This window comes from Bombina bombina, chromosome 4 (assembly GCF_027579735.1).
Source record: "Bombina bombina isolate aBomBom1 chromosome 4, aBomBom1.pri, whole genome shotgun sequence".
NCBI lineage: Eukaryota > Metazoa > Chordata > Amphibia > Anura > Bombinatoridae > Bombina > Bombina bombina.
This window is the reverse complement of record NC_069502.1, coordinates 742841354-742866157: the sequence shown is the minus strand read 5'-3', so window position 1 is coordinate 742866157 and position 24804 is coordinate 742841354. Positions and strand designations below refer to the sequence as shown.

Below are 24804 nucleotides of genomic sequence, written 5' to 3'. Positions count from 1 at the left end.
CTTTTTAAATTATTGAGTACCTCAAAAGTTTAAGAATAGAACACAATGCAAAACACACTGCCATTAGGAAGTAACGTCATTAATATGATATAAAAGCTTCAAACTACAAATTATATATATAAACACATTTACACTAATAAAAACGAGCAAAATCCATAACCCAACAATCATACATGTCTACTATACTGATAAACCCCTGCTAAAATTCCTTTAAAAGACATATGCACGTATTTATTTCTCTGTTTTTGAGCACCAAAGTTTAATCGCACACGTCACCTTTTAGCATCACTACAGACTTTTAAAAGGTATTACTCAACATACAGAGCCTTAACCCCCTTGAATAGTTATTTGTTATTAATTATGAACTCATTTGATTTATGGTGGAGATAAAAGCATGATATTAAGTATCTCCATTTCCTAAAAGTAAGAGTTATAGAATTACTGTATAGGAAATTAGCAAATCTAGGCAAGTATCCATGCTTGTTTCTTTCAGAAGTACACTACATACATTGTTGCCAATGAACTCTGGGTAAGATATGCAAATTAAATATACAACATCTCATGCATTTTGCTTCCAGGACTTTGTTCAACCACAACCATTCCCCTTTATGGGGTAGGTGCCGCAAAAAACAAACAACTTCTGGACAGCTGTTTTGAGTTTATTACCTCTCATCAGCAGAAGATAGGTTTAATTTGCTGCTTGGTGAAGCTTATTTCCAGAGAATAAGCAATCAGTCATTGAATTTTTGTGCGAAATTTAGCAAATCTAGGCAAGTATCCCCACTTGCTTTTCTCCAGAATTAATCTGAATACATTTTTGCCAATGCACCAGAGAACACTCAGTAAGATATGCAAATTAGATATTCAATATCTTATACTTTAAGATCATTATTTTGTGTTGTTTTCTAAGGTAATAATAATGTTAGTTAAGGGGTATTATGGGTAATACCGCCAACATTCAGCACAAGCTTAAATATTTTTCCCTGACCTAATATTTCTTTACATATATTATAAAAATGATATCCTCTAGCTACCAATCAATTCCTCCAAAGTTTCATGAATGTCCCCAGACTGGATATTTTTCCAGCTAAATAAAAATCTAGGGATGAGATGCTTGGAATAACATGATTTTGCATGTAAAATAGTGTTGCCCACATTTTCTGTGAGTTCTACTTTTAAACCCTTTAAGAACTTTCAAAATGTAAAAGGATATGGTCTAAAAAACTAACCTCCATATGATTAAATTCTATGATAAATTGTACACCTAATTTCCCACACAGAGATATATTTCTATTTTATTTTTGAATTTGACATTTGAAATTACAACTTCCATTCAGTTAATGTTTGGTATTCTTAAAAAAAAAATGATTCAATCTCTGCAAAATTAGTTAGTTTAGGTCACTCACTCAGCAAGTGCCAGCTATATTTCTGTAGCATTTGAATTTGCTGCATTCAGACTGGGTAAACGAGTGATTACCTTTGTCATGTGTTTGATTGTGTAGGTGTATTTCGTTGTGGAAATTTACGCATATATGTAGTTTGTGCAGCATTCTTGATTTTACTATGACTTATACATCACTTATAATGTAAGTCTATGTTTATGTGATATAGCCACTAGGTGGCACTGTGATTAGTAGGAGTTGTACTGTAATTAGTAAAGAGCTTAGTTTACAAATTGTTGGTGGAAGAAGGACTTAAAGGGATATGAAACCCCAAAAAAATTATTTCATGATTTAGATAGAGAATACAATTTTAAACAGCTTTCCAATTTACTTCTATTATTTAATTTGCTTCTTTCTCATGTTATCCTTTGCTGAAAGGTTTATCTAGGCAAGTTCAGGAGCAGCAGAGAACCTAGGTTCTAGCTACTGATTGTCAGCTGCATGTATATACCGATTGTGATTGGCTCACCCATGTGTTCAGTTAGAAACCAGTAGTGCATTGCTGCTCCTTCAACAAAGCATACCAAGAGAATGAAACAAATGAGATAATAGAAGTAAATTAGAAAGTTGTTTAAAATTGTATTCTCTATTTGAATCGTGAAATAAAAATTTTGTGTTTCATGTCCCTTTAACCCCTTAATGACCGGACCATTTTTCAATTTTCTTACCCTTAATGACAATGGCTATTTTTACATTTCTGCGGTGTTTGTGTTTAGCTGTAATTTTCCTCTTACTCATTTACTGTACCCACACATATTATATACCGTTTTTCTCGCCATTAAATGGACTTTCTAAAGATACCATTATTTTCATCATGTCTTATAATTTACTACAAAAAAAATAATAAAATATGAGGAAAAAATGGAAAAAAACACACTTTTTCTAACTTTGACCCCCAAAATCTGTTACACATCTACAATCACCAAAAAACACCCATGCTAAATAGTTTCTAAATTTTGTCCTGAGTTTAGAAATACCCAATGTTTACATGTTTTTTGCTTTTTTTGCAAGTTATAGGGCCATAAATACAAGTAGCACTTCGCTATTTCCAAACCACTTTTTTTCAAAATTAGCGCTAGTTACATTGGAACCCTGATATCTGTCAGGAATACCTGAATATCCCTTGACATGTATATATTTTTTGTTAGAAGACAACCCAAAGTATTGATCTAGGCACATTTTGGTATATTTTATGCCACCATTTCACCGCCAAATGCGAGCAAATAAAAAAAAAAACTTAAAATTTTTCACAATTATAGGTTTCTCACTGAAATTATTTACAAACAGCTTGTGCTATTATGGCACAAATTGTTGTAAAAGCTTCTTTGGGATCCCCTTTGTTCAGAAATAGCAGACATATATGGCTTTGGCATTGATTTTTGGTAATTAGAAGGCCGCTAAATGCTGCTGCGCACCACACGTAAATTATGCCCAGCAGTGAAGGGGTTAATTAGGTAGGTTGTAGGGAGCTTGCAGGGTTAATTTTAGCTTTAGGGTAGAGATCAGCCTCCCACCTGACACATCCCACCCCCTGATCCCTCCCAAACAGCTCTCTTCCCTCCCCCACCCCACAAATGTCCCCGCCATCTTAAGTACTGGCAGAAAGTCTGCCAGTACTAAATAAAAGGAGTTTTTTTTTTTTTATAAAAAAAATAAAATATTTTAGCTGTGATGGACTCCTGCCTTAGCACCAACCTCCATGATCCCCCCCCCCCCCAGCTCTCTAACCCTCTCCCCTATCTAAATCTGTCTGCCAGTACCCAATTTGCCCCAAAAACAAAAGTGTTTTTTGTTCTTTTGTTTTTTTTTATGTTTTCTGTAGTGTAGCAGCCCCCCACAATACCCCTATCCCCCTCCCCCTCCCAGATCCTTTTATATTATTTTATTAAAAAATCTTTTCCCCCCCCCTCTTCCCTCCTCATTGGTGTCAGTGTCAGTGCCAGCTAATGCGCGTGCGCGCACGCGCGCCCCCCGCACGCTCCCGGCACCCGGCGTGCACATTGCACTTCTAGGAACCGGATGCCGGGTAGCGATGGGCCGCCCACCCTCCTCCCTGTTACGCTCCCACCCACCAACGAACCGGCACCATCGCTACCGGTGCAGAGAGGGCCACAGAGTGGCTCTCTCTGCATCGGAGTCTTCTAAAAAGGTATTGCAGGATGCCTCCATATGGAGGCATCACTGCAATACCCTGAGAGCTGCTGGAAGCGATTGCGATCGCTTCCAGCACTCTCTTAGACAACTGACGTACCAGGTACGTCCATTGTCATTAACTGCTTGTTAATGCATGACGTACCTGGTACGTCAGTTGTCATTAAGGGGTTAAAGGGATATGAAACCCAACATTTTTCTTTTATGATTCAGATAGAGAATACAATTTTAAAAAACGTTTTTAATGTACTTCTATGCCTGAAGTACTACATGACAGGAAATAGTGCTGCCTTCTAATGCTCTTGCTAATGTATAACATTGTTGCAAAACTGCTGCCATAAAGTGCTGCAGACACTCTCCTGAATTTATATTCATTAATTTATGCAAATCTTTATATGCACAACTTCGAGGAGAAGCATATTTGGTCCAATAATCCATATATAGATCATCTAGTATTTTATTTCAGATATATAGATGACGTTATTATTATATGGAGAGGTGATGAAATAATCAGTCAAGAGTTCATAAATTATCTGAACTCTAATAATTACAATCTCAAATTCACATCCAAAACCGATAGGAAACAGAATGAGTTTCTTGATTTAGTCTTGTATAAAGATGATAATAGTAAAGTGGCAGTCAGAAATTTTCGGAAACAAACTGACAAGAACGGTTTTCTCAATGCAAAAAGTGGTCATTTACCTAGGTGGAAGACCAACATTCCCCTAGGTCAATACCAAAGAGTCAAAAGAAACTGTACTAAATCTAGTGACTACAATCAGGAAGCAGCAATTTTAGATTCAAGGTTCATAGAAAAGGGCTATGAAGTAAAAACCTTAGAACACGCAAAAGAAAAAGTATTATTAATGGATAGAAAGGCACTCTTACAACCTGATAAAACAAAAAAACAACTGAACACAAAAAACAACATTAGATTCATAACAACTTATAGTCAGGGTTCCCGGGATATTCAAAATATTCGAAGAAAACATTGGGGAGTTCTAAAGGCAGATCCAATCTTGGGTAACATCATACCAGATAAACCATTAGTTACCTTTAGAAAAAATAAAGATTTAAAAACATTTTAGCCCCCACTAAACTGCGCGAACCAGCTAAACAACAAAAGACAACAAAGAACACACACTGGTTGGAACAAAAACCAGGTACTTTTAAATGTGGGGCACCCAGGTGTGGCATGTGCAAACATGTGAACAGAGATGTTAATTTCACCAACTCAAGGGGAACTAAGATTTTTAAACAGAAGTACAAGTGCTACTGCAGCACCACATATGTTATATACCTTTTAAGCTGCAGCTGCAAAATGATTTACATAGGAAGAACAAAAAGGAATATTCGCACAAGATTAGGCGAACATGTTAATATTAAAAGCGGATTGAAAACACACAGTGTTCCCGAACACTTTAGATTATTCCATAACTCTGATCCCACAAGTCTTAAAATCCAGGTAATAGACTGGATACCGCCAAACAAATGTTCAAATAGGCTGCTTACACTTAGACGCAGGGAATCCTTCTGGATCTATCAATTGGATGCTATGCATCCAGCAGGACTAAATTTAGAACTAGACCTTCAAACATTTATGTAGCCTCTGTTTTTCCAGCATTTAAATTTAAAAAAAAACATTATCTGACACATCATCTGTGCTAGCTGCTCAAATCAGACATCAAATACAATCAGTTTTAATATGAATTGTGTTCATAGATAAGAAATTATGACTCAGTGTTTTTCTTTTTCAATTTACTGTTGTTTTTGTGATGTTGATATATTAACTCCACTCTTGCATTTTAATGTTTTTAAAAAACCAATTACTTTGTCTTTTAATCGTTTTGGAGAATATACATTTTAATAATGTGATGAAATGATATATTTTTAAAGGATTTGGCTCTGTTAAAATAACAGATGTTTTACCGTTGTTGCTTATGTATCTGATCACTGATTGGTTAACAACTACACTCTGAACCCATTGGCTCCTTTAAAAGCCGGTTGGAGCTAACAATGGCACTTCTCTTGAAAAAGTCTGAGCGACCTCAGACAAAATGTGTAGAGACTAATGTTCCAAAAGTCTGAGTGTGTATCTAATACTTTATTCCTTACATCACGGAGGGCTACTCCACAAGCTATCACCACACTTGGTTTCCTATTACGGCTGGGGTGGATTATCGCACGTTGGATTGTATCTCTGAATAGTGGAATTACAGTTGCAGTCTCCCTTTGGGATATACTTTCTTATATGCATTTTTATGTTTTTAACATTGTAAGTAGCCACTTGTCCTAGCGCACTTACTTGTATTACATTTTGCTACACTTGAATCGGGCTGCGCCTGTTCTGTTCTTGTCTTGCAGTTTTCCTTTCCTTTGGATTTGATTGGCGAAAAATCGTCCACACGTCACAGGTAGCATCTATTTCTACATCCACATAAGAAGGAGGATCCGTCTTATTCACATTACGGATCTCAACATTACTACTTCCGGCTCATGAGAGCAACCGGCTTTACACTCCAAAGTGATTGAACTACTCCAGGAAAGTAAGCATCCTATACTTGCTCGTTTTTTATTATAAATAATTTGTCTTTATTTGTTCATGTTCAAAATGGTAACACATTAACAAATATGTGGTCAAGTTAAAGGGACTGTTCACCCCAAAAAAATCTCCCATTTAAGTTGTTCCCAATTATCCATTTTACCTGCTGGAGTGTATTAAATGGTTTACAAGTAACTCCTTTACCCTTATTTTGGCCTTTGAAATAGCTGATTTAGCTTGTGGTTTCCCAACCTATACTGAAAATTTTGATACTGGAGTCTCAGCTATTGAATAGCCTAAGTAAACACAGCCAGCAGAAGAAATTACACTCTCAGTGGGGTGCAGGATAGTTAAGTAATAAAATGATAATTTTCCATTGTTCTCTCTATGTATTGAGCTTTAGTTTTCCAGACAAATATACGATAAGGAAGCAAGAGTGTGTACACAAAGTGATAACATAATGAGATATAATAATACCTGAAGCTCAACCCATTGTAATAGGCTGTGGTTTAAAAGCACAAAACCAGCTAAACCTGAAAATGCAATTTCTCATACATTTTATACTCTGCAGCTGGTATAACACGTCATTGAAAATACATTAATATAAAAACAATTTTACAGTGTAATGTCCCTTTAAACAAATATTTATTGCAAGTAAAACAATTACATAATGAAAATAGATACATTAAAATGTATTACAAGTTTTAATAATTTAAACAGTTTATAAAAAAATATATATTTATATATGTAGGAAATTATGCATAACATTGATCAAAATACAATAATTTAAAAAAAACATTATCTTCAATAAATACAAGTGATGCTTAAATAATTAGCAACAATCTAAGTAAAATTTTAAAATAATTCCAATAACTTTTTTATAAGTATATAGGTTTGAGACATGAAAAATGTATTTCTATTATATGAAATATTTACCAAAAATATTATTTTATTTATTTATGAAAAATATTTGTATGCCTAAAACTTTTTTCTTCATTTATCATAGAATAAGGACCATAAAAAAACATAATTGTAAACAAAATGTATAATGTATGTATTTCTGACAACTACTAAATTACTAAATTAATTTTTTATAATAAAAGTGTTAAAAATTATATTTAGATAAATATAAATATCCTTGCAGTATTATCATTTCCCCCCCCCCAAAATTATATCTATCTTCATTAACAAAAATGTTTCGCCTTGAGAATGAAAACCAATAAATCTCGCTTTTTTGTAGATATTACATTTTCATACTAGAAAATTGAAAGGGTCAATCTTTTTTTTGCATTAGACACAGTTTCATATACTATATTTATGATTACGATATTATTTAAGAAATTATGAATATTAATAATTAACAATAATAAATTTATCGTCGTCAATACTTCAATTAATATAGTAGAATCTTAGTACACTCCAGTAAAATGTTATATAATCTCTGTAGTGTATTCCAAAATAATACTATTGAGGTGTTCAGCAATTAATGACAACAAAATTATTATTAAATATTAATATTCAATCACAAATTAAAATAATTCCAAAGTTCTGATATGTGAAGATTATAGACACAGTGCCTATATTTATGCAGCTAAATGATGTATATGTGGTCATAAGACCGCTACTCCTTTACTCGTCCACCACCTCTGAGTCGACGGACAGAAATCAGCCTGATCGGATACCATCGGGTTGATTGACACCGATCGGCCACGAATGTGCAGGGGTTGGCATTGCACAAGCATTTTACTAGAAATGCTTGTGCAATGATAAATGCAGACAGCGTATTCACATTAGTAAATCGGCCCCTTAGTGCTATTGCATTGTCTTTTTATCATTTGTTGATTATAAAACGCTACTATATTTACTGTTCCTTTAAATGAGGCAGAATTTAATTTAATCTTGTATAAAAAAAAATTTAGAAAAATTTGAAATGCAACTACTTTGTGTATGGTATATGAAAAAGGTTTAGCCTTTTTAAATCACATTAGCGCTCTACTTTTTCCTATGCTGCCACTGGTATTGGGGATGAATTTTCATTTGGCTCCTTCTCTACAACAGTAGATGGTTTCTGGTACTCTATGTATTCAACAACAGCATAGAGAATGATGGCAATAACAATCACAGATAAAAGTATGTAAAGTTTCACAGACACACATAAAAATGTGCTATATCCAAATGCAATAACAAATCCAATTGATTCCCAAAGACAAACATTTGCAAAGGCAGCCTCCTTGTTTTTCTCAAACAAAATCCCATACAGAGCTAAAAGAGACAAGGACATAAATTAGTATACGTTTCTGTGTAAAAGAATAAAAAAAAAAAAATAAAAAAAAATGTGTGTGTGTATATATATATATATATATATTTTTATATATATATATATATATATATATATATATATATATATATATATATATATATATATATATATATATATATATATATGTATCTATACCTTAATTAAAATGTACTTTATTGGTAAAAAAATGCTAATCGTCATCTGAGCCTTAAGTGAGTCATAATCTTTTTGCTGGCGGTTGATATATATATATATATATTTATATATAGGTGTGTATATATGTATATGCATGCCTATGTATCTGTATCTATGTGTTTATATGTGTATATATGTGTATCCATGTGTATTTGTGTTTATATGTGTATTTATGTGTATATATGTGTATTCATGTGTATCTGTGGTTATATGTCTATTCATGTGTATTTGTGTTTGTATGTGTATATATGTGTATATATGTCTATCCATGTGTATATATGTATATTCATGTGTATCTGTGTTTATATGTCTATTCATGTGTATTTGTGTTTGTATGTGTATTCATGTGTATTTAAGTGTTTATATGTATTCATGTCTATTTATGTGTTTATGTGTCTAATCATGTGTATTTATGTGTTTATATGTGTATTCATGTGTATTTATGTTTTTATATGTGTAAATATGTGTATTTATGTGTTTATATGTGTGTATATATGTCTATTCATGTGTATCTGTGTTTATATGTGTATTCATGTGTTTATATGTCTATTCATGTGTATTTATGTGTTTATATATCTAATCATGTGTGTTTACGTGTATTTATGTGTATTCATGTGTTTTTATGTGTTTATATTTGTATATATGTTGTAAAAATGGCGCCAATAGACTTGCTCGACCAAGGTTTGTCACAAACCTTCAATTTGTAAAAAGAGCAATATTTACAATGTGCAATAAAGCGAAGTGCAATAAAACGAGGTATGTATGTATATATATATATATACAGTTGCAAGAAAAAGTATGTGAACCCTTTGGAATGATATGGATTTCTGCACAAATTGGTCATAAAATGTGATCTGATCATGATCTAAGTCACAACAATAGACAATCATAGTCTGCTTAAACTAATCACACACAAAGAATGAAATGTTGCCATGTTTTTATTGAACACACCATGTAAACATTCACAGTGCAGGTGCAAAAAGTATGTAAACCCTTGGATTTAATAACTGGTTGAACCTCCTTTGGCAGCAATAACTTCAACCAAACGTTTCCTGTAGTTGCAGATCAGACGTGCACAACGGTTCAGCAATATTCTTGGGATGTCTGGTGTGAATTGCTTTCTCGAGGTCATGCGACAGCATCTCAATCGGGTTGAGGTCAGGACTCTGACTGGGCCACTTCAGAAGGCGTATTTTCTTCTGTCTAAGCCATTCTGTTGTTGATTTACTTCTATGCTTTGGGTCATTGTCCTGTTGCAACACCCATCTTCTGTTGAGCTTCAGCTGGTAGACATATGGCCTTAAGTTCTCCTGCAAAATGTCTTGATAAACTTGGGAATTAATTTTTCCTTCGATGATAGCAATCCGTCCTGACCCTGACGCAGCAAAGCAGCCCCAAACCATGATGCCCCCACCACCATACTTCACAGTTGGGATGAGGTTTTGATGTTGGTGTGCTGTGCCTCTTTTTCCCCACACATAGTGTTGTGTGTTTCTTCCAAACAACTCAACTTTGGTTTCATCTGTCCACAGAATATTTTGCCAGTACTGCTGTGGAACATCCAGGTGCTCTTGTGCAAACTGTAAACGTGCAGCAATGTTTTGTTTGGACAGCAGTGGCTTCCTCTGTGGTATCCTCCCATGAAATCCATTCTTGTTTAGTGTTTTACGTATTGTAGATTCGCTAACAGGGATGTTAGCATTTGCCAGTGACTTTTGTAAGTCTTTAGCTGACACTCTAGGATTCTTCTTCACCTCATTGAGCAGTCTGCGCTGTGCTCTTGCAGTCATCTTTACAGGACGGCCACTTCTAGGGAGAGTAGCAGCACTGCTGAACTTTCTCCATTTATAGACAATTTGTCTTACCATGGACTGATGAACAGCAAGGCTTTTGGAGATACTTTTATAACCCTTTCCAGCTTTATGCAAGTCAACAATTCTTAATCGTAGGTCTTCTGAGAGCTCTTTTGTGCGAGGCATCATTCACATCAGGCAATGCATCTTGTGAAAAGCAAACCCAGAACTGGTGTTTGTTTTTTATAGGGCAGGGCAGCTGTAACCAACACCTCCAATCTCATCTCATTGATTGGACTCCAGTTGGCTGACATCTCACTCCAATTAGCTCTTGGAGATGTCATTAGTCTAGGGGTTCACATAATTTTTTCACCTGCACTGTGAATGTTTACATGGTGTGTTCAATAAAAACATGGCAACATTTCATTCTTTGTGTGTTATTAGTTTAAGCAGACTGTGATTGTCTATTGTTGTGACTTAGATGATGATCAGATCACATTTTATGACCAATTTGTGCAGAAATCCATATCATTCCAAAGGGTTCACATACTTTTTCTTGCAACTGTATATATATATATATATATATATATATATATATATATATATATATATATATATATATAAACACAGTCTTGATATGAATCTGCCCTCCTGAAGTCAACCACCTGGTAGGTCTGTGAATAATAATATTGTCAAACAGAACAGCAACAAACCAGGAATTGCATCAAAGTAAAGGTCAAACTTATTGACGTTTCGGGGATATATTTCCCCTTCTGAAGAACCCTTCTGAAGAAGGGGAAATATATCCCCGAAACGTCAATAAATTTGACACATGAATCCCAGCTCTGGGACACTGAGATCCCAGTCTACCATACTAAGCACGATTGGGTGCTGCCACACTTGTGAGTACCAGTCCACTAACATACATTATTGTTGTGGTTTATCAATATCACACTAGGAGGCGCCCTTTTGTTTGTGTGTTTATTCACAGAAATCGTTTGTGTTTGTCACTAATCCAGTTTGCCTACGTTATTTGAGAATTAACATCAGGTCCGGATTTTCAGCTGGTTTGTTTATCTGTTTTATGGTATTGCACCGGGCAGTTGCTCATTGATGGGATGGGATTAGATAGATAGATAGATAGATCAAAACCTTGGAAGTGAATCCACCCTCCTGGGTTGTCTGCCTGGGTGCAAAAATGTAATAGATACGCTGCAAATGAATGCACTCTCAGGACTTCTTAATAGTGAGTCAAAAATTATTTATTGACGTTTCGGGGTTCACACTGACCCCTTCATCAGAATCAGATTCTGACGAAGGGGTCAGTGTGAACCCCGAAACGTCAATAAATTCTTTTTGACTAACTATTAAGAAGTCCTGAGAGTGCATTCATTTGCAACGTATATATATAACACGGGTTATATGTATTAGTCTTTTAAAAAATAAATTACCAAGTCCTTTGATACTTACAGCTGATCTGTGTTTGCCAGATAGCATCTGCAATTCCCCATATTCCGGAAATGACAAAAAACACAGCTATCTGTCCAGAATGAGGCTTCCACAATAAAAGGGCAATGATACAAGCAATTTGCACGAAGGCTCCTAAAAATAAAAAAATAAACGCATCTTGATAAAGAGATTTCAGTAAAATTATAAAGTAAAAATGACGTATTTCTGCAATATATATTTGTTAAATAATCGTTTTGATTCAGTTATTTGAATTATTTTGCTAGTGTCTTGCTCAAATCTTCATTATCTATCGGTGCTTTTAAAGAACACAGAAATAAAATGTTGAATGAAAATGTATAAAAACTAAGAGAGAAAATTAAAGGGATATAATTATGCAAACAATAAATATTTAAATGAGTAAGAGCATTTTATTATTGCACTATTACTTTACTGTATCTGTACATGTATTTAAAGGGACACTCAATAAAATTAAACTTTCATTATTCAGACAGAGCATACAATTTTAAACAACTTTCCATTTTACTTCTATTAACAAAATGTGCACAGTCTTTTTATATTTTAACTTTTTGAGTCACCAGCTCCTACTGAGCATGTGCAAGAATAAGTGTGTATGCATTTGTGATTGGCTGATTGCTCTCACATGGTACGTGTATGCATTTGTGATTGGCTGATGGCTGTCACATGGTACAGGGGGAATGGAAAAAGACATAACTTTTAAAATTGTCAGAAAAAAAATCTACTACTCATTTGAAGTTCAGACTAAGTGCAATTGCATTGTCTTGTTATCTTACATGTGCTGATTATGCAAATATACAGCATTGACTAGTCCTTTAACTTTCCCCCAAAAGTGTTAAAAACATAGTTAAAATCAATTTAATTTGAGCAATGCTCTTCTACTCCTGAGCTGAAGATGTCCATCGATTTTGTAGCTATGTACATATGCTGCTCCTGATTGGCTCAGAGGCTGTGATCAGCTCCAGTTTAGTGGTGCATTTAAACACATAGGTATAGAAAAGCAATAGCGCAATATTTAAATTTTCAGTAAAGCATTTTCTTATTTTAATGTCATGTCATTCTGTTTGCTAAGGGTGATACTTTTTAAAGGGTGACACAAGACAAAATTAAACTTTCATGATTCAGATAGAGGAAGCAATTTTAAACAACTTTCCAATTTACTTCCATTAACAAAATGTGCAGTCTTTTTTTATTTTTACACTTTAGTCACCAGTCCTACTGAGCATGTGCAGGAATTCACAGAATATAAGTATATGCATTTGTGATTGGCTGATGGCTGTCACATGGTACAGGAGTAGTGGAAATTACACATAACTTTGAAACTTGTCAAGTTCAGACTAAGTGCTATTGTGTTGTCTTTTAATCATACATTTGTAGATTATGCAAATCTAATGTATTTACTGGTCCTTTAACACTATTGGTGTAAAGTGAGTTATCTTATATGATCATTGTTTATTAAGATAATAGTATCTCTTAGTATTAAGACACACCTGACAAAACAATAGAGATTCTTCCAGTATATTGGGACAGCTTTCCAAATACTACAGGAAAGATAGCATTAGTAACTCCAAAACTGATGATCACAAAGCCAACCATTCGAATACCAATAGCGCAGGTCACATAGTCCTGCAAAAAGACAAAATTATTTATATTATTATACATAATATTATATTATATATATTATCTTTATCTATTAAAAAGATATGAAATCCAAAAATGTTTCTGTCATGATTCAGATCATAGAGCATTACATTTTAAGCATCTTTCAAATTTACTTCTATTATCAATTTTCTTTGTTCTCTTGGCATCTTTATTTAAAAAAGCAGGAATGTAATTTTAGGAGCCGGACCATTTTTAGTTCAGCACCATGGGTAACAATTGCTGATTGGTGGCTACATTTAGACACCAATCAGAAAGCACTACCCATGCGCTGAACCAAAAATGGGCCGGCTCCTAAGCTTTACATTCCTGCTTTTCAAATAAAGATACCAATAGAACGAAAAAAAATTGATAACAGGAAATTAGAAAGTTTCTTAAAATTGCATGCTCTATCTGAATCATGACAGCCTTTTTTTTTTGTTTCATATCCCTTTAATAGACTGATACTGCATTATCATCATTTTTTTATTACATAAATTACTATATTTCAGCATTTGCTTTTTTTAAAAGGTAATAAACAAAAACAATTCTAACGTGTTGTTATTTTTAATGGTATTATTATTATGACTAAGTAAAACAAATTCATATAGGAGGACAAGAGCCCAGTTCCCAAGAGTTTATAAGGCACTGAGCAGCAGGTAAACATATATATCAAAATGTATTTGCATGATAAATTAAAATTAAATGAAAACAGCTGTTACAAATTTATATTGAAACAGGAAATGTATGTTTAACAGAACTGATTCAAAGAGACCAGTTGCTCATTGGTTAATAAAAACAGGTCCCTCTGTTCCATTGGTGGACAGACAACTTCCCACAAGCACAAGAATTAGTTTTAGCCAAAGAACACCCTTTGTAAAAAAAAAATCTATTTGATATTCAGTCCTGTTGACACCAATATTTCTTTAAAGAAAAGAGACATTTGATCAGTTCTATGCTCAGAAAATATTAAAAAAAAATCTATTTGTATTATGAATGTATTTCTCCATAGTTCAGATCTGTCCATATCTCATAATTTTGATATATTCAATATTTTATAACATTTGTACAAAATCCTTACACACACACATATACATCCCATATAATAAAAGGCCAGGTATGTTTGTCCAATGCAGTCATGCGCAGTAGAGACTGCGCAAGGCAGACATACCTGGCCTTAACCCCTTAACGAACAGCACCGATGCGCAGTAGAGACAAGCGCAAGGACGTCGCTGGTCGTTAAGCCCTTAAGGACCAGCGTCATACCCCGTATAACGCTGCTGTCCTGGGCCTCTCTGTGCCGCGATCTCGCTAAAAGTAGCGAGATTGCGCTATTTTTGCATGCACCACGAGTGTCCCTCTCTGCATCAGGCAACGGGGGTGCCGATCGTTGGTGTCGTGGGTGGGTTAGGAGGGAGGCAGGTGGGCAGCCCATCGCTGGAGGGGAGCAGGAGGGGGCGGTCCCGCTGCGCTTACACATTTTGGCTCGTGTCCACGACTTTAGCACTATTACACATATATATCACTTATTTTAATTTAAATGCCCTTATTATAATCTTATCTTGGGTATTTTAAAGAATAAAAAATTAAAAGCCTTACCCGAGTAAAGTCCCCTGTTATGAAACCTTGTTCTAAACCGCTAAACAGCGTAAGAGGAATCAGCAAACATTGGCGTTTATCTTTTAGGTGCTTAAAGGTTTCAAAAAACATTGAGCATATTGTCTGCGTTTTCTCCTGTTCAGTCTCCTCCTTTGTTTTGATTGTATCCAGAAATATAGCGATTAAGAGGACAGCAATTACGCCGCAACCTAAGACAGAACCACAGTATTAGTAATATTAGTAACAGCTAAAAGAAAAAACCGTAGCTGCTCATTGTTTAGGGGGAAAAAAAACCAGAAACAAAACTTTAGTTTGTGCTCAGAATACTATTTCCAAATGTTAATATTCTGGTCACCTTAGAGCACTTAATGGATTAAATATTCGGTGTCAATTTGTAATTATATACTCTAATATGAAATCCTTTTTTAATAGAATAAGTAAAGAGTTATAAATAAGGTAAAGGTCAAAATGTAAGGAAATACCATGCAACCTTTGTTGATAAGTGGCATGAAGTCTATATTTTTAAAAACCGAGTGCCCAGTTTTTAAAAATACTATTAAAAACAGGGGCACTTTCATTCATGAAAGTTCACATTGCAACGGTTTTGTTAAAATATTTACCTTTTTCTTCTTCCAAGCTGGACCAGCGATCCCCCTCCCGCAGCTGCTCTGTACTTACATCAGCAATGACGAATCTGACTTCCTCCAATCATGACTTCCCCCCAGAGCAAACGTTTCCTGAGGCCATCCCGTGTTTGGAGGAAGCTGGTTTTGTCATTGCTGTGTAAGTACAGGAGGAAGAAGCTGGCGGGTATCGCTGGTCCGGCTTGCAAGAAGAAAAAGGTAAGTATTTTAACAAAACCTGTGAAATTTAAACTTTCATGAATAAAAGTGCCCCTGTTTTTATTAGTATTTATCTTCACTTTAAAGGGACACGAAACCCAGGATTTTTTTTTCATGATTCAGCTAGAGAATACAATTTTAAACAACATTCCAATTTACTTTGATTATCTAATTTGCTCCATTCTTTAGATATCCTTTGTTGAAAAAATAGCAATGCATATGGATGAGCCAATCACACGAGGCATCTATGTGCAACCACCAATCAGCAGCTACTGAGCCTATTTAGATAAGCATTTCAACAAAGGATATCAAAAGAATGAAGCAAATTAGTAGAAGTAAATTGGAAAGTTGTTTTGTTATTTCTAAATCATGAAAGAAAAAAAAATGGGTTTCATGTCCATTTATATCTCCCACATTTTAAGAATTCAGCGAACTAATCAGGGATTTTTGACAAATTCCTATGTCATATTGAGGATCTGATACAATAATCGCTGTTGTAGTGCAACAAATCTTAGCGTTCAGTTGCATAAGATAATGTATTTAGTGCATCAGTTCTCACTGGAAAGGTAATGCATTAGGGCATTTTATTATTGCTTTACCTTTGAGTTTAACTCCTATAAAGGGGGTTATATACATAGTTATAGTTTAGGAATGAATAACCGGGAACTAGCTGAGCACACCTGATGAACCAATGACAAGAGGCGCCAATCACCAGCTAGCTCCCAGTATTGCAATGCTGTAGAGCTGACTTTTTATCTATGCAGTTGATCACAATCATTTAGAAAAACATATCAACTGATTTATCTACAAAATATACCCGTAGCTCTTAAAGGGACACTAAACCCAAATTTTTTCTTTAACAATTCAAATAGAACAATTGTAAGCAACTTTCTAATTTACTCCTATTATCAATTTTTCTTTGTTCTCTTACTATTTTTATTTAAAAAGCAGGAATGTAAAGCTAAGAAACCAGACCATTTTTGGTTGAGAACCTGGGTTATGCTTGCTTATTGGTTTGCTAAATGTAGCCATTAATAAGCAAGCGCTATCCAGGGTGCTGAACCTAAAATGGGCTGGCTCCTAAGCAAGAGAATGAAGAAAAATTGTTAGTAGGAGTTAATTAGCAAGTTGCTTAAAATTGCATGCTCTATCTGAATCATGAAAGATAAAATGTGGGTTTAGTGTCCCTTTAAGGGTTTGTGGAGTATATTCTCTAAATGTGTTATGCAGGTGTCTATAAGAATTCTATCCACGTGCAGTAAATTATGATTTTACATAATTGCTTGGAGCCATATTAAAAATCAGCTCTCAACATTGACATAAGTGTTTTAATTTATAAATACATATCAGTTGAACATAACTGGAATTACTTGCAGTACCTGTATAACACCCAAGAAGAGTATAAAGCACAGTATTTGAGAGGCTAGGCCCTGTTATATTTTCTGCAGCGAGGGATTGGATTGGACAGAATCCTGCTCCACAGGTTGTTTGATTCAATGCACCCAGCGATTCTCCTATAAATAAAATAAATAATTAATGAGACACTGCATAGCTTATATAGAATTATATCATCATGTTGTATTTGGAGAACATAATATATGATTTACTTCCACATAACTACCATAATTCCCTATATATACAGGCAAACAATGTAATCCACCGATTTTCAAGAGACATTAAACACTTCTTGCCTTCATATAAAAATTGTGTTTTGTCCCTTGCTCCCTAGAGGGGTCAACATCTGTAACCTAGGTTACCAAAAAGCTGCAAATAGTCTAAACCAGCTTTATGATTGGCAGCCTCTCTAGGGAGTGTGGGACAAAGCAAATTATTTACTCAAAAACAAGAGATGTTTAATGTCTTTTTAAAGGGACATAAAACACAAAATATTTATTTAATGAATTCAGATAGAGCATGCAATTTTAAACAACTTTATACTTTACTTCTATTATCAAAATGTCTTAATTCTCTTGGTATCTTTTTTTAGAAAAGCAGGGACGTAAGCTCAGGAGGGTGCACGTGCCTGCAGCAGTTTTCCAACAATGTTATCCATTTGCAAGAACACTAGATGGCAGCACTATTTCCTGTCATGTAGTGCTTCAGGTACCTACCTAGGTATCTCTTTAAAGGGACAGTCTACAATAGATTTGTTTTGTTTTAAAAGATAGATAATCACTTTATTACCCTTTCCTCAGTTTTGCATAACAAACACAGTTATATTAATATACTTTTTATCACTGTGATTACCTTGTATCTAAGCCTCTGCAAACAGCCCCCTGATCACATGACTATTTATTTATTATCTATTGACTTGCAGTTAGTGCTGCGTTGTGCTAATTCTTAAATAACTTCCCGGGTGTGAACACAATGTTATCTATATGGCCCACATACACTAGCAGTCTCCTGTTGTGAAAAGCAAAACAAAAAAGCATGTGATTAAGAGGCTGTCTATAGAGCCTTTGAAACAGGCAGACATTTAGAGGTTTAAAGGTTATAAATTATATTAATATAACTTTGTTGGTTGTGCAAAGCTGGGGAATGGGTAGTAAAGGCGCTATCTATCTTTTAAACAATAACAGTTTTAGTGTAGACTGTCCCTTTAACATAGAATATCATAGAACCGAACCTAATTTAATCATAGGAGTAAATTGGAAACTTTTTTAAATTTGTATCTGTCTGAATCACAAACATTTGATTGCATATGCTGTATTAATACATTTCATTTTTGGGTTGAGACACTAGCACTGCAGCTATATATATTTATGGTAAAAATAAAAAGGAACAACACGTACCTGCATTTGGTGACAAGTTAAATATTAAAGCTGATATTAGATTCCCCCATATACGACAAGTATGACAAATGAAAAAGAAGATTCCAAAATAATGATTGACAACATCTTTTGTAGCTTTTCCAACAATTTCTGCATATTGGCTTCCAAGTGATGTAATATAGGCACTCTTTGCCGCCCACAGAGGCGCTCCACCTATTCCAAGCAGTATGGATGTTGTAATCAGAGTTGGCCTGCAAAATAATAGTTTTCTTAGAAACTCATAATCTATGAATGTTGATTGCAAGCAAAATATTATATTTGTGTTTCTTTACGATGGCATATCTGTTTTAAATAATTTACCACAGGAGATATTTGGGTCAAGAATTAAGAAAAAAATAATACATGTTGTCAAGGCTTTTAGATTCACGGTTCTGTAATAAATCGACAAAAAACTCAATTTTCTTTCATGATTCAGATAGAAACATGCACTATTAAAGGGACAGTCTAGACAAAATCTAACTTTCATGATTCAGATAGGGTATACAATTGTATACAACTTTCCAATTCACTTTTATCATAAAGTTTGCTGTGTTGTTCTCTTGGTATTCTAAACCTAGGTAGGCTCATATGCTAATTTCTAAGCCCTTGAAGGCCACCTCTTATCTCATGGCATTTTGAGGAGCTATTTATGTGTCAGCACTGATTGGCTACAATGCAAGTCTGTCAAAAGAACTGGGATAAGGGGGTTGTCTGCCGAGGCTTATATTATTTAATACTTTTTACCTCTGTTATTACTTTGTATATAAGTTATATACAAAGTAATAACAGAGGTAAAAAGTATTAAAGGGACAGTCAAGTCCCAAAAAAACTTGCATGATTTAAATAGGGCATGCAATTTTAAATAACTTCCCAATTTACTTTTATCACCAATTTTGCTTTGTTCTCTTGATATTCTTAGTTGAAAGCTAAAACTAGGAGGTTCATATGGTAATTTCTTAGACCTTGAAGACTGCCTCTAATCTGAATGCATTTTGACCACTAGAGGACATTAGTTTGTGTGTTTCCTATAGATAACATTGAGCTCATGCACGTGAAGTGACCTAGGAGTGAGCACTGATTGGCTAAAATGCAAGTCTGTCAAAAGAACTGCAATAAAGGGGCAGTCAGCAGAAGCTTAGATACAAGGTAATAACAGAGGTAAAACGTGTATTAATATAACTGTGTTGGTTATGCAAAACAAGGGAATGGATATTAAAGGTATTATCTTTCTTTTTAAACAACAAATATTCTGGTGTTGACTGTCCCTTTAATATAACAGTGTTGTTATGCAAAATTGGGGAATGGGTAATAAAGGGATTGTCTATCTTTTTTAAACAATAAACATTTTCAAGAAGACTGTCCATTTAAACAGCTTTCCAGTTTACTTCTTTTATCAACTTTTCTTTGTTCCCTTGGTATCCTTTGTTGAAAAAACAGGGATGACCGCTCAGGAACACTAAATGGTAGCAGCTCTGCAAAACTGTTATACATTTGCAAGAGTCCTAGATGGTAGCACTTTTTTTATTGTCATCTGGTGCTCCAGCCATATGCATTACCTGCCTTCATTCAAAGAATACCATAAGAACGAAGATCATTTGAAAATAGAAGTAAATTTGAAACTGTTTAAAAATTCTACTCTCTTATCTGAGTCGCAAAAGAACAAATTTGTGTTTCATGCCCCTTTAAAATACAAAACCAAATTTCTGTTCCTTATTTGTGCAGTTTCTTAATATAGTTTTACATAGGCGTAGCTTTTATAACTTTAAATACATAATTATTGCTAATGGTTAAAGTTTCCATATATATGAAGGGTATTTATTTAGCTATGTGCTATTGTTTACCCCAGTGAGGATTAACTGAATTTAACTAGACTGTGAATCACAGTTTCAATTCATTTATTATATTGTGTTATTTCACAGGTTGTTGTTCAGTAACTGGGAATTTTTAGAAATGTATTGCAATTTATAGCTGAGGTAAAATTATTTCACAGACAGGAATATCTTTAAGAAAAATAATTCCTTTTGGCATTTTGAAACCTCTGCACTTATAATTAAACCTATATATATAATTAACTTTTTATTTGGCTACAACCCAGCTTGTTTTATTCTAGGAAAACAAAATGTGAACTGTATTTCTACCCTAGCATAAGCCAGTAAATTAACACCTTGTATTTGTTAAAGGACCAGTCAACACAGTAGATTTGCATAATCAACAAATGCAAGATAACAAGACAATGCAATAGCACTTAGTTTGAACTTCAAATGAGTAGTAGATTTTTTTTTTGACAATTTTAAAAGTTATGTCTATTTCCACTCCCCCTGTACCATGTGACAGCCATCAGCCAATCACAAATGCATACATGTACCATGTGACAGCAATCAGCCATTCACAAATGCATACACACATATTCTTGCACATGCTCAGTAGAAGCTGATGACTTAAAAAGTTTAAATATAAAAAGATTGTGCACATTTAGATAATGGAAGTAAATTGGAAAGTTGTTTAAAATGGCATGCTCTATCTGAATCATGAAAGTTTAATTTTGATTGAGTGTCCCTTTAATGAGTCATAGGTCACAAGCATAATAAGGTTTTACACTTCATTTAGTTTAGGTTTATTCTGTAATTACCAGCTTGGATAGAAGTTTCCTAGAGTAAAGGAAATGTAGAAGAACATTGACGCTACAATGGTCCATTTGCAGCCTAGTTTTTTCATAAGAATTGCTGGCAGGAACATTGATGAAATGGTTAGAGCACCATACATAACACTCAATGATGCAACACCAAGGCCCTCATCATCATTAAGACTGCTCTGTTTAAAAAAAGAAAAGATTATTAATTTGTTAAAATGTATTAAAATTATTAATATTCCCAAAAAATCTACCAGTAAACTATTGTGTTTCACATTTTTATTTTTGTTTCCATTAATAGAATTGTTTAAATTATGTAACATTTGTTCTGTAAAGTAAAACCATAATCAATATACTTCCTTATTTTAATCACCTAACAATAAAAAAGTGTATTTAAAGTACTTAAAGGGACACTGTACTATAAAATGTGTTCCAAATTTATTTTTATACCTACTGCAGAGTATTAAATTAATGGAAAATGATCTCTTCATCCTTATTTTTTTAATTTGAAATAGCTGGTTTTGCTGATTAAAACTATCACCTGTTATTCTCAAGGACATGCCCATAAAAATGGTCTGAGCCTGCAGGTAAAGCATACCTGTTAGTGGTATCTATGTATAAAAATACTCATCCTATTATTAAGGTTTGCTAATTGTGGCTGGGGGGTTTAATGAGCTCAACCAGCTATTTCAGATATAAAAGTCTCTCTCCTGCCTCCCACTGGGAGATTAATTAGTGCTATTGTATCCTGTTTACATAGCTTTTCTACAGAGAATACGTTTAATATTTATATTTTCAATATAGGTGGTGGTTTCTACAGGCAAACTATTACAAGCAGCTATTTTAAGTAACAACATTAAGGTAAATGAGCTGTTTGCAAACAATTTGATACACTCCAACAGGTAAAATAGATCATTGTTAACAATTAAAGGGGGGAACATTTTGGAGTACAATGTCCCTTTAATTTGTATGGATGTTGATATTATTTTTAGCATTTTTACAGTAAATCAAATTCTCTGAGAGTCTTATATTTATACTTATAATTCTCATGGAGATAGTACAAATGTTATGTGGTACTGTAGGTGAAAAATATCTACTGATATTTAGTAGTGCCTTGTACTGTGTGGAGAACTGGACATGGAAAAAATAGGTTTAATTAAAAAAAAATTGAGGCACCTTTGAGGTTTTGGAGGGCTACAGCTAGGAATTGGGGTTATAGCTCCCTCCCCAGCTCCTAACTAGACCTACTATTGTGTTTAACTTAAAGTGAAGGTAAACTTTGATGAATGAAAGTCCATTTTTTAAAAATACTATTAAAAACAGGGGCACTTTCATTCATCAAAGTTTACAAAGCAGCCGTTTTGACTAAAAACGTACCTTTGTTTTTTTTTCACAGCCAGAGCAGCTTCCCCCTCCTGGAAATCCTCTCTTCACACGTCAGCAATGACTAATCCGGCTTCCTCCAATCACAGCATGGCCTCAGGCAATAACCACCCTGGGGGGAAAGCCATGATTGGAGGAAGCCGGATTAGTCGCTGCTGACGTGTGAAGAGAGGATTTCCAGGAGGGGGAAGCTGCTCTGGCTGTGAAAAGAAAAAAAGTTAAGTTTTAATCAAAACGACTGCTTTGTAAACTTTGATGAATGAAAGTGCCCCTGTTTTTAATAGTATTTTTAAAAAATGGACTTTCATTCATCAAAGTTTACCTTCACTTTCATTACATCTGTTGTAAATGAATTTATACAAATCGTTAGCATGTGAATCCAATCGTATTACTGTATTAATATTATTGCTTCTAAATTTAAGATTATGCATTAAAAATAATCAAATAAAATGATATTGCATTGATATTTTCCATGCTCCATTTTTAGATTATTTTTTTTTTTGCTAATCTCTGAGACAGTATTTGAGATTTACGTTTTTAAATGTACATATTTACTTACTTGCAATGTCTTAAGTCCAGTATAAGCAGTGTACAAAAAAAGGATTCCAAATGAAAGGACAAGCAAATTTTTCATAGGTTTTAGAGACATTTTCTTATGTTTGAATAATGTTTCACCACTTGAATATTTCTCAAATAATTATCCTAAAAAGAAATGTATGATAATTAGCTTTAGGATAAGTATATCTTCAGCAAAGTCTTTGGATATGTTTTACCACCAGTTTTCACACTTTACAAACAGCAATGGAAACTCGGCCTAAAGGTGCAAAAATAAAAAATATATATGTTGCTTTAAAGGTACATTAAAGGGACAGTCTAATCAAAATTAAACTTTCATGACTCAGATAGGGCATGTAATTTTAAATAACTTCCAAATTTAATTTTATCATCAAATTTGCTTTGTTCTCTTGGTATTCTTTGTTGAAAGCTAAACCTAGGAAGTCTCATATACAAATTTCTAAGCCCTTGAAGGCCGTCTCTTATCTCAGTGTATTTTGACAGTTTTTCACAGTTAGGCGGTGCTAGTTCATGTGTGCCATATAGATAACATTATGCTCACTACCGTGGATTTATTTTTGAGTCAGCACTGATTGGCTAAAATTCAAGTCTGTCAAAAGAACTGAGATAAGGGGAAGTCTGTAGAGGCTTAGATACAAGGTAATCACAGAGGTAAAAAGTATATTAATATAACTGTGTTGGTTATGAAAAACTGGGAAATTGGTAATAAAGGGATTATCTATCTTTTTAAACAATAAACATTTTCAAGTAGACTGTCCCTTTAAACACTAAACAAATGCTATATAGAATAATATATTCAAAGTAATGATTTCTCTAAGAATAATATGCATATGTATTTATTAAAGTTATATTAGTTGTGTAAATATTAAAAAAAATAAGTGTAAAGTTTTAGTGTCCGTAAAGCAATGGGAGCCTCCATGTTGTAACCTAGGTTTCCCTCTCTGCTGGGGTCAATTAGGGATAATTATAAATGGGTCCCTATAGTATGCAGCCAATGACTGTGTGAACTATAGTAATGTTATGTCTAGAATCTGCACTTTAACTTTTAACAGGAACTGAAAAGCTCATAATATTCAGAATTAAATTATGGGAAATGGGACAAAATGAATAAAAATATAGTGCAACATTTGTATATTGAGCATAATTAAACATTTTATATTAAAATCTTGAAGTGTTTCTATTGCCCCTTTAACATTTTAAGGTATTTTTTCTCTTACTATACATTTCTTTTTACATTCATACATTTTTAAAGAAATTATGTCAGAGGAATAGTATAAACAAGAAATTATTCTCTAAAATTCTTAGGGTAATATTCATTATTTAAATGATCTATTAAAACAATAGTATCTTAATAATCAATCTGTTATGGAATGCTAACTAAAATAATCTGCAATAACTAATTCATTTAAAGAGATTAATT

General features: G+C 33.9%; 1 protein-coding gene across 1 annotated transcript; it reads right to left on the bottom strand.

Moving 5' to 3' along the window:
* Positions 1-8137: 8137 nt before the first annotated feature.
* On the bottom strand, positions 8138-23457 carry LOC128657805 (protein unc-93 homolog A-like). Its single transcript, XM_053712222.1, has 8 exons — positions 23368-23457; positions 21426-21607; positions 18779-19008; positions 17366-17500; positions 15145-15353; positions 13398-13533; positions 11893-12024; positions 8138-8397 (listed from the first exon to the last, which is right to left on the bottom strand). The coding sequence occupies exons 1-8, from the start codon at positions 23455-23457 to the stop codon at positions 8138-8140; spliced, it is 1374 nt and encodes a 457-aa protein (XP_053568197.1).
* Positions 23458-24804: the final 1347 nt, after the last annotated feature.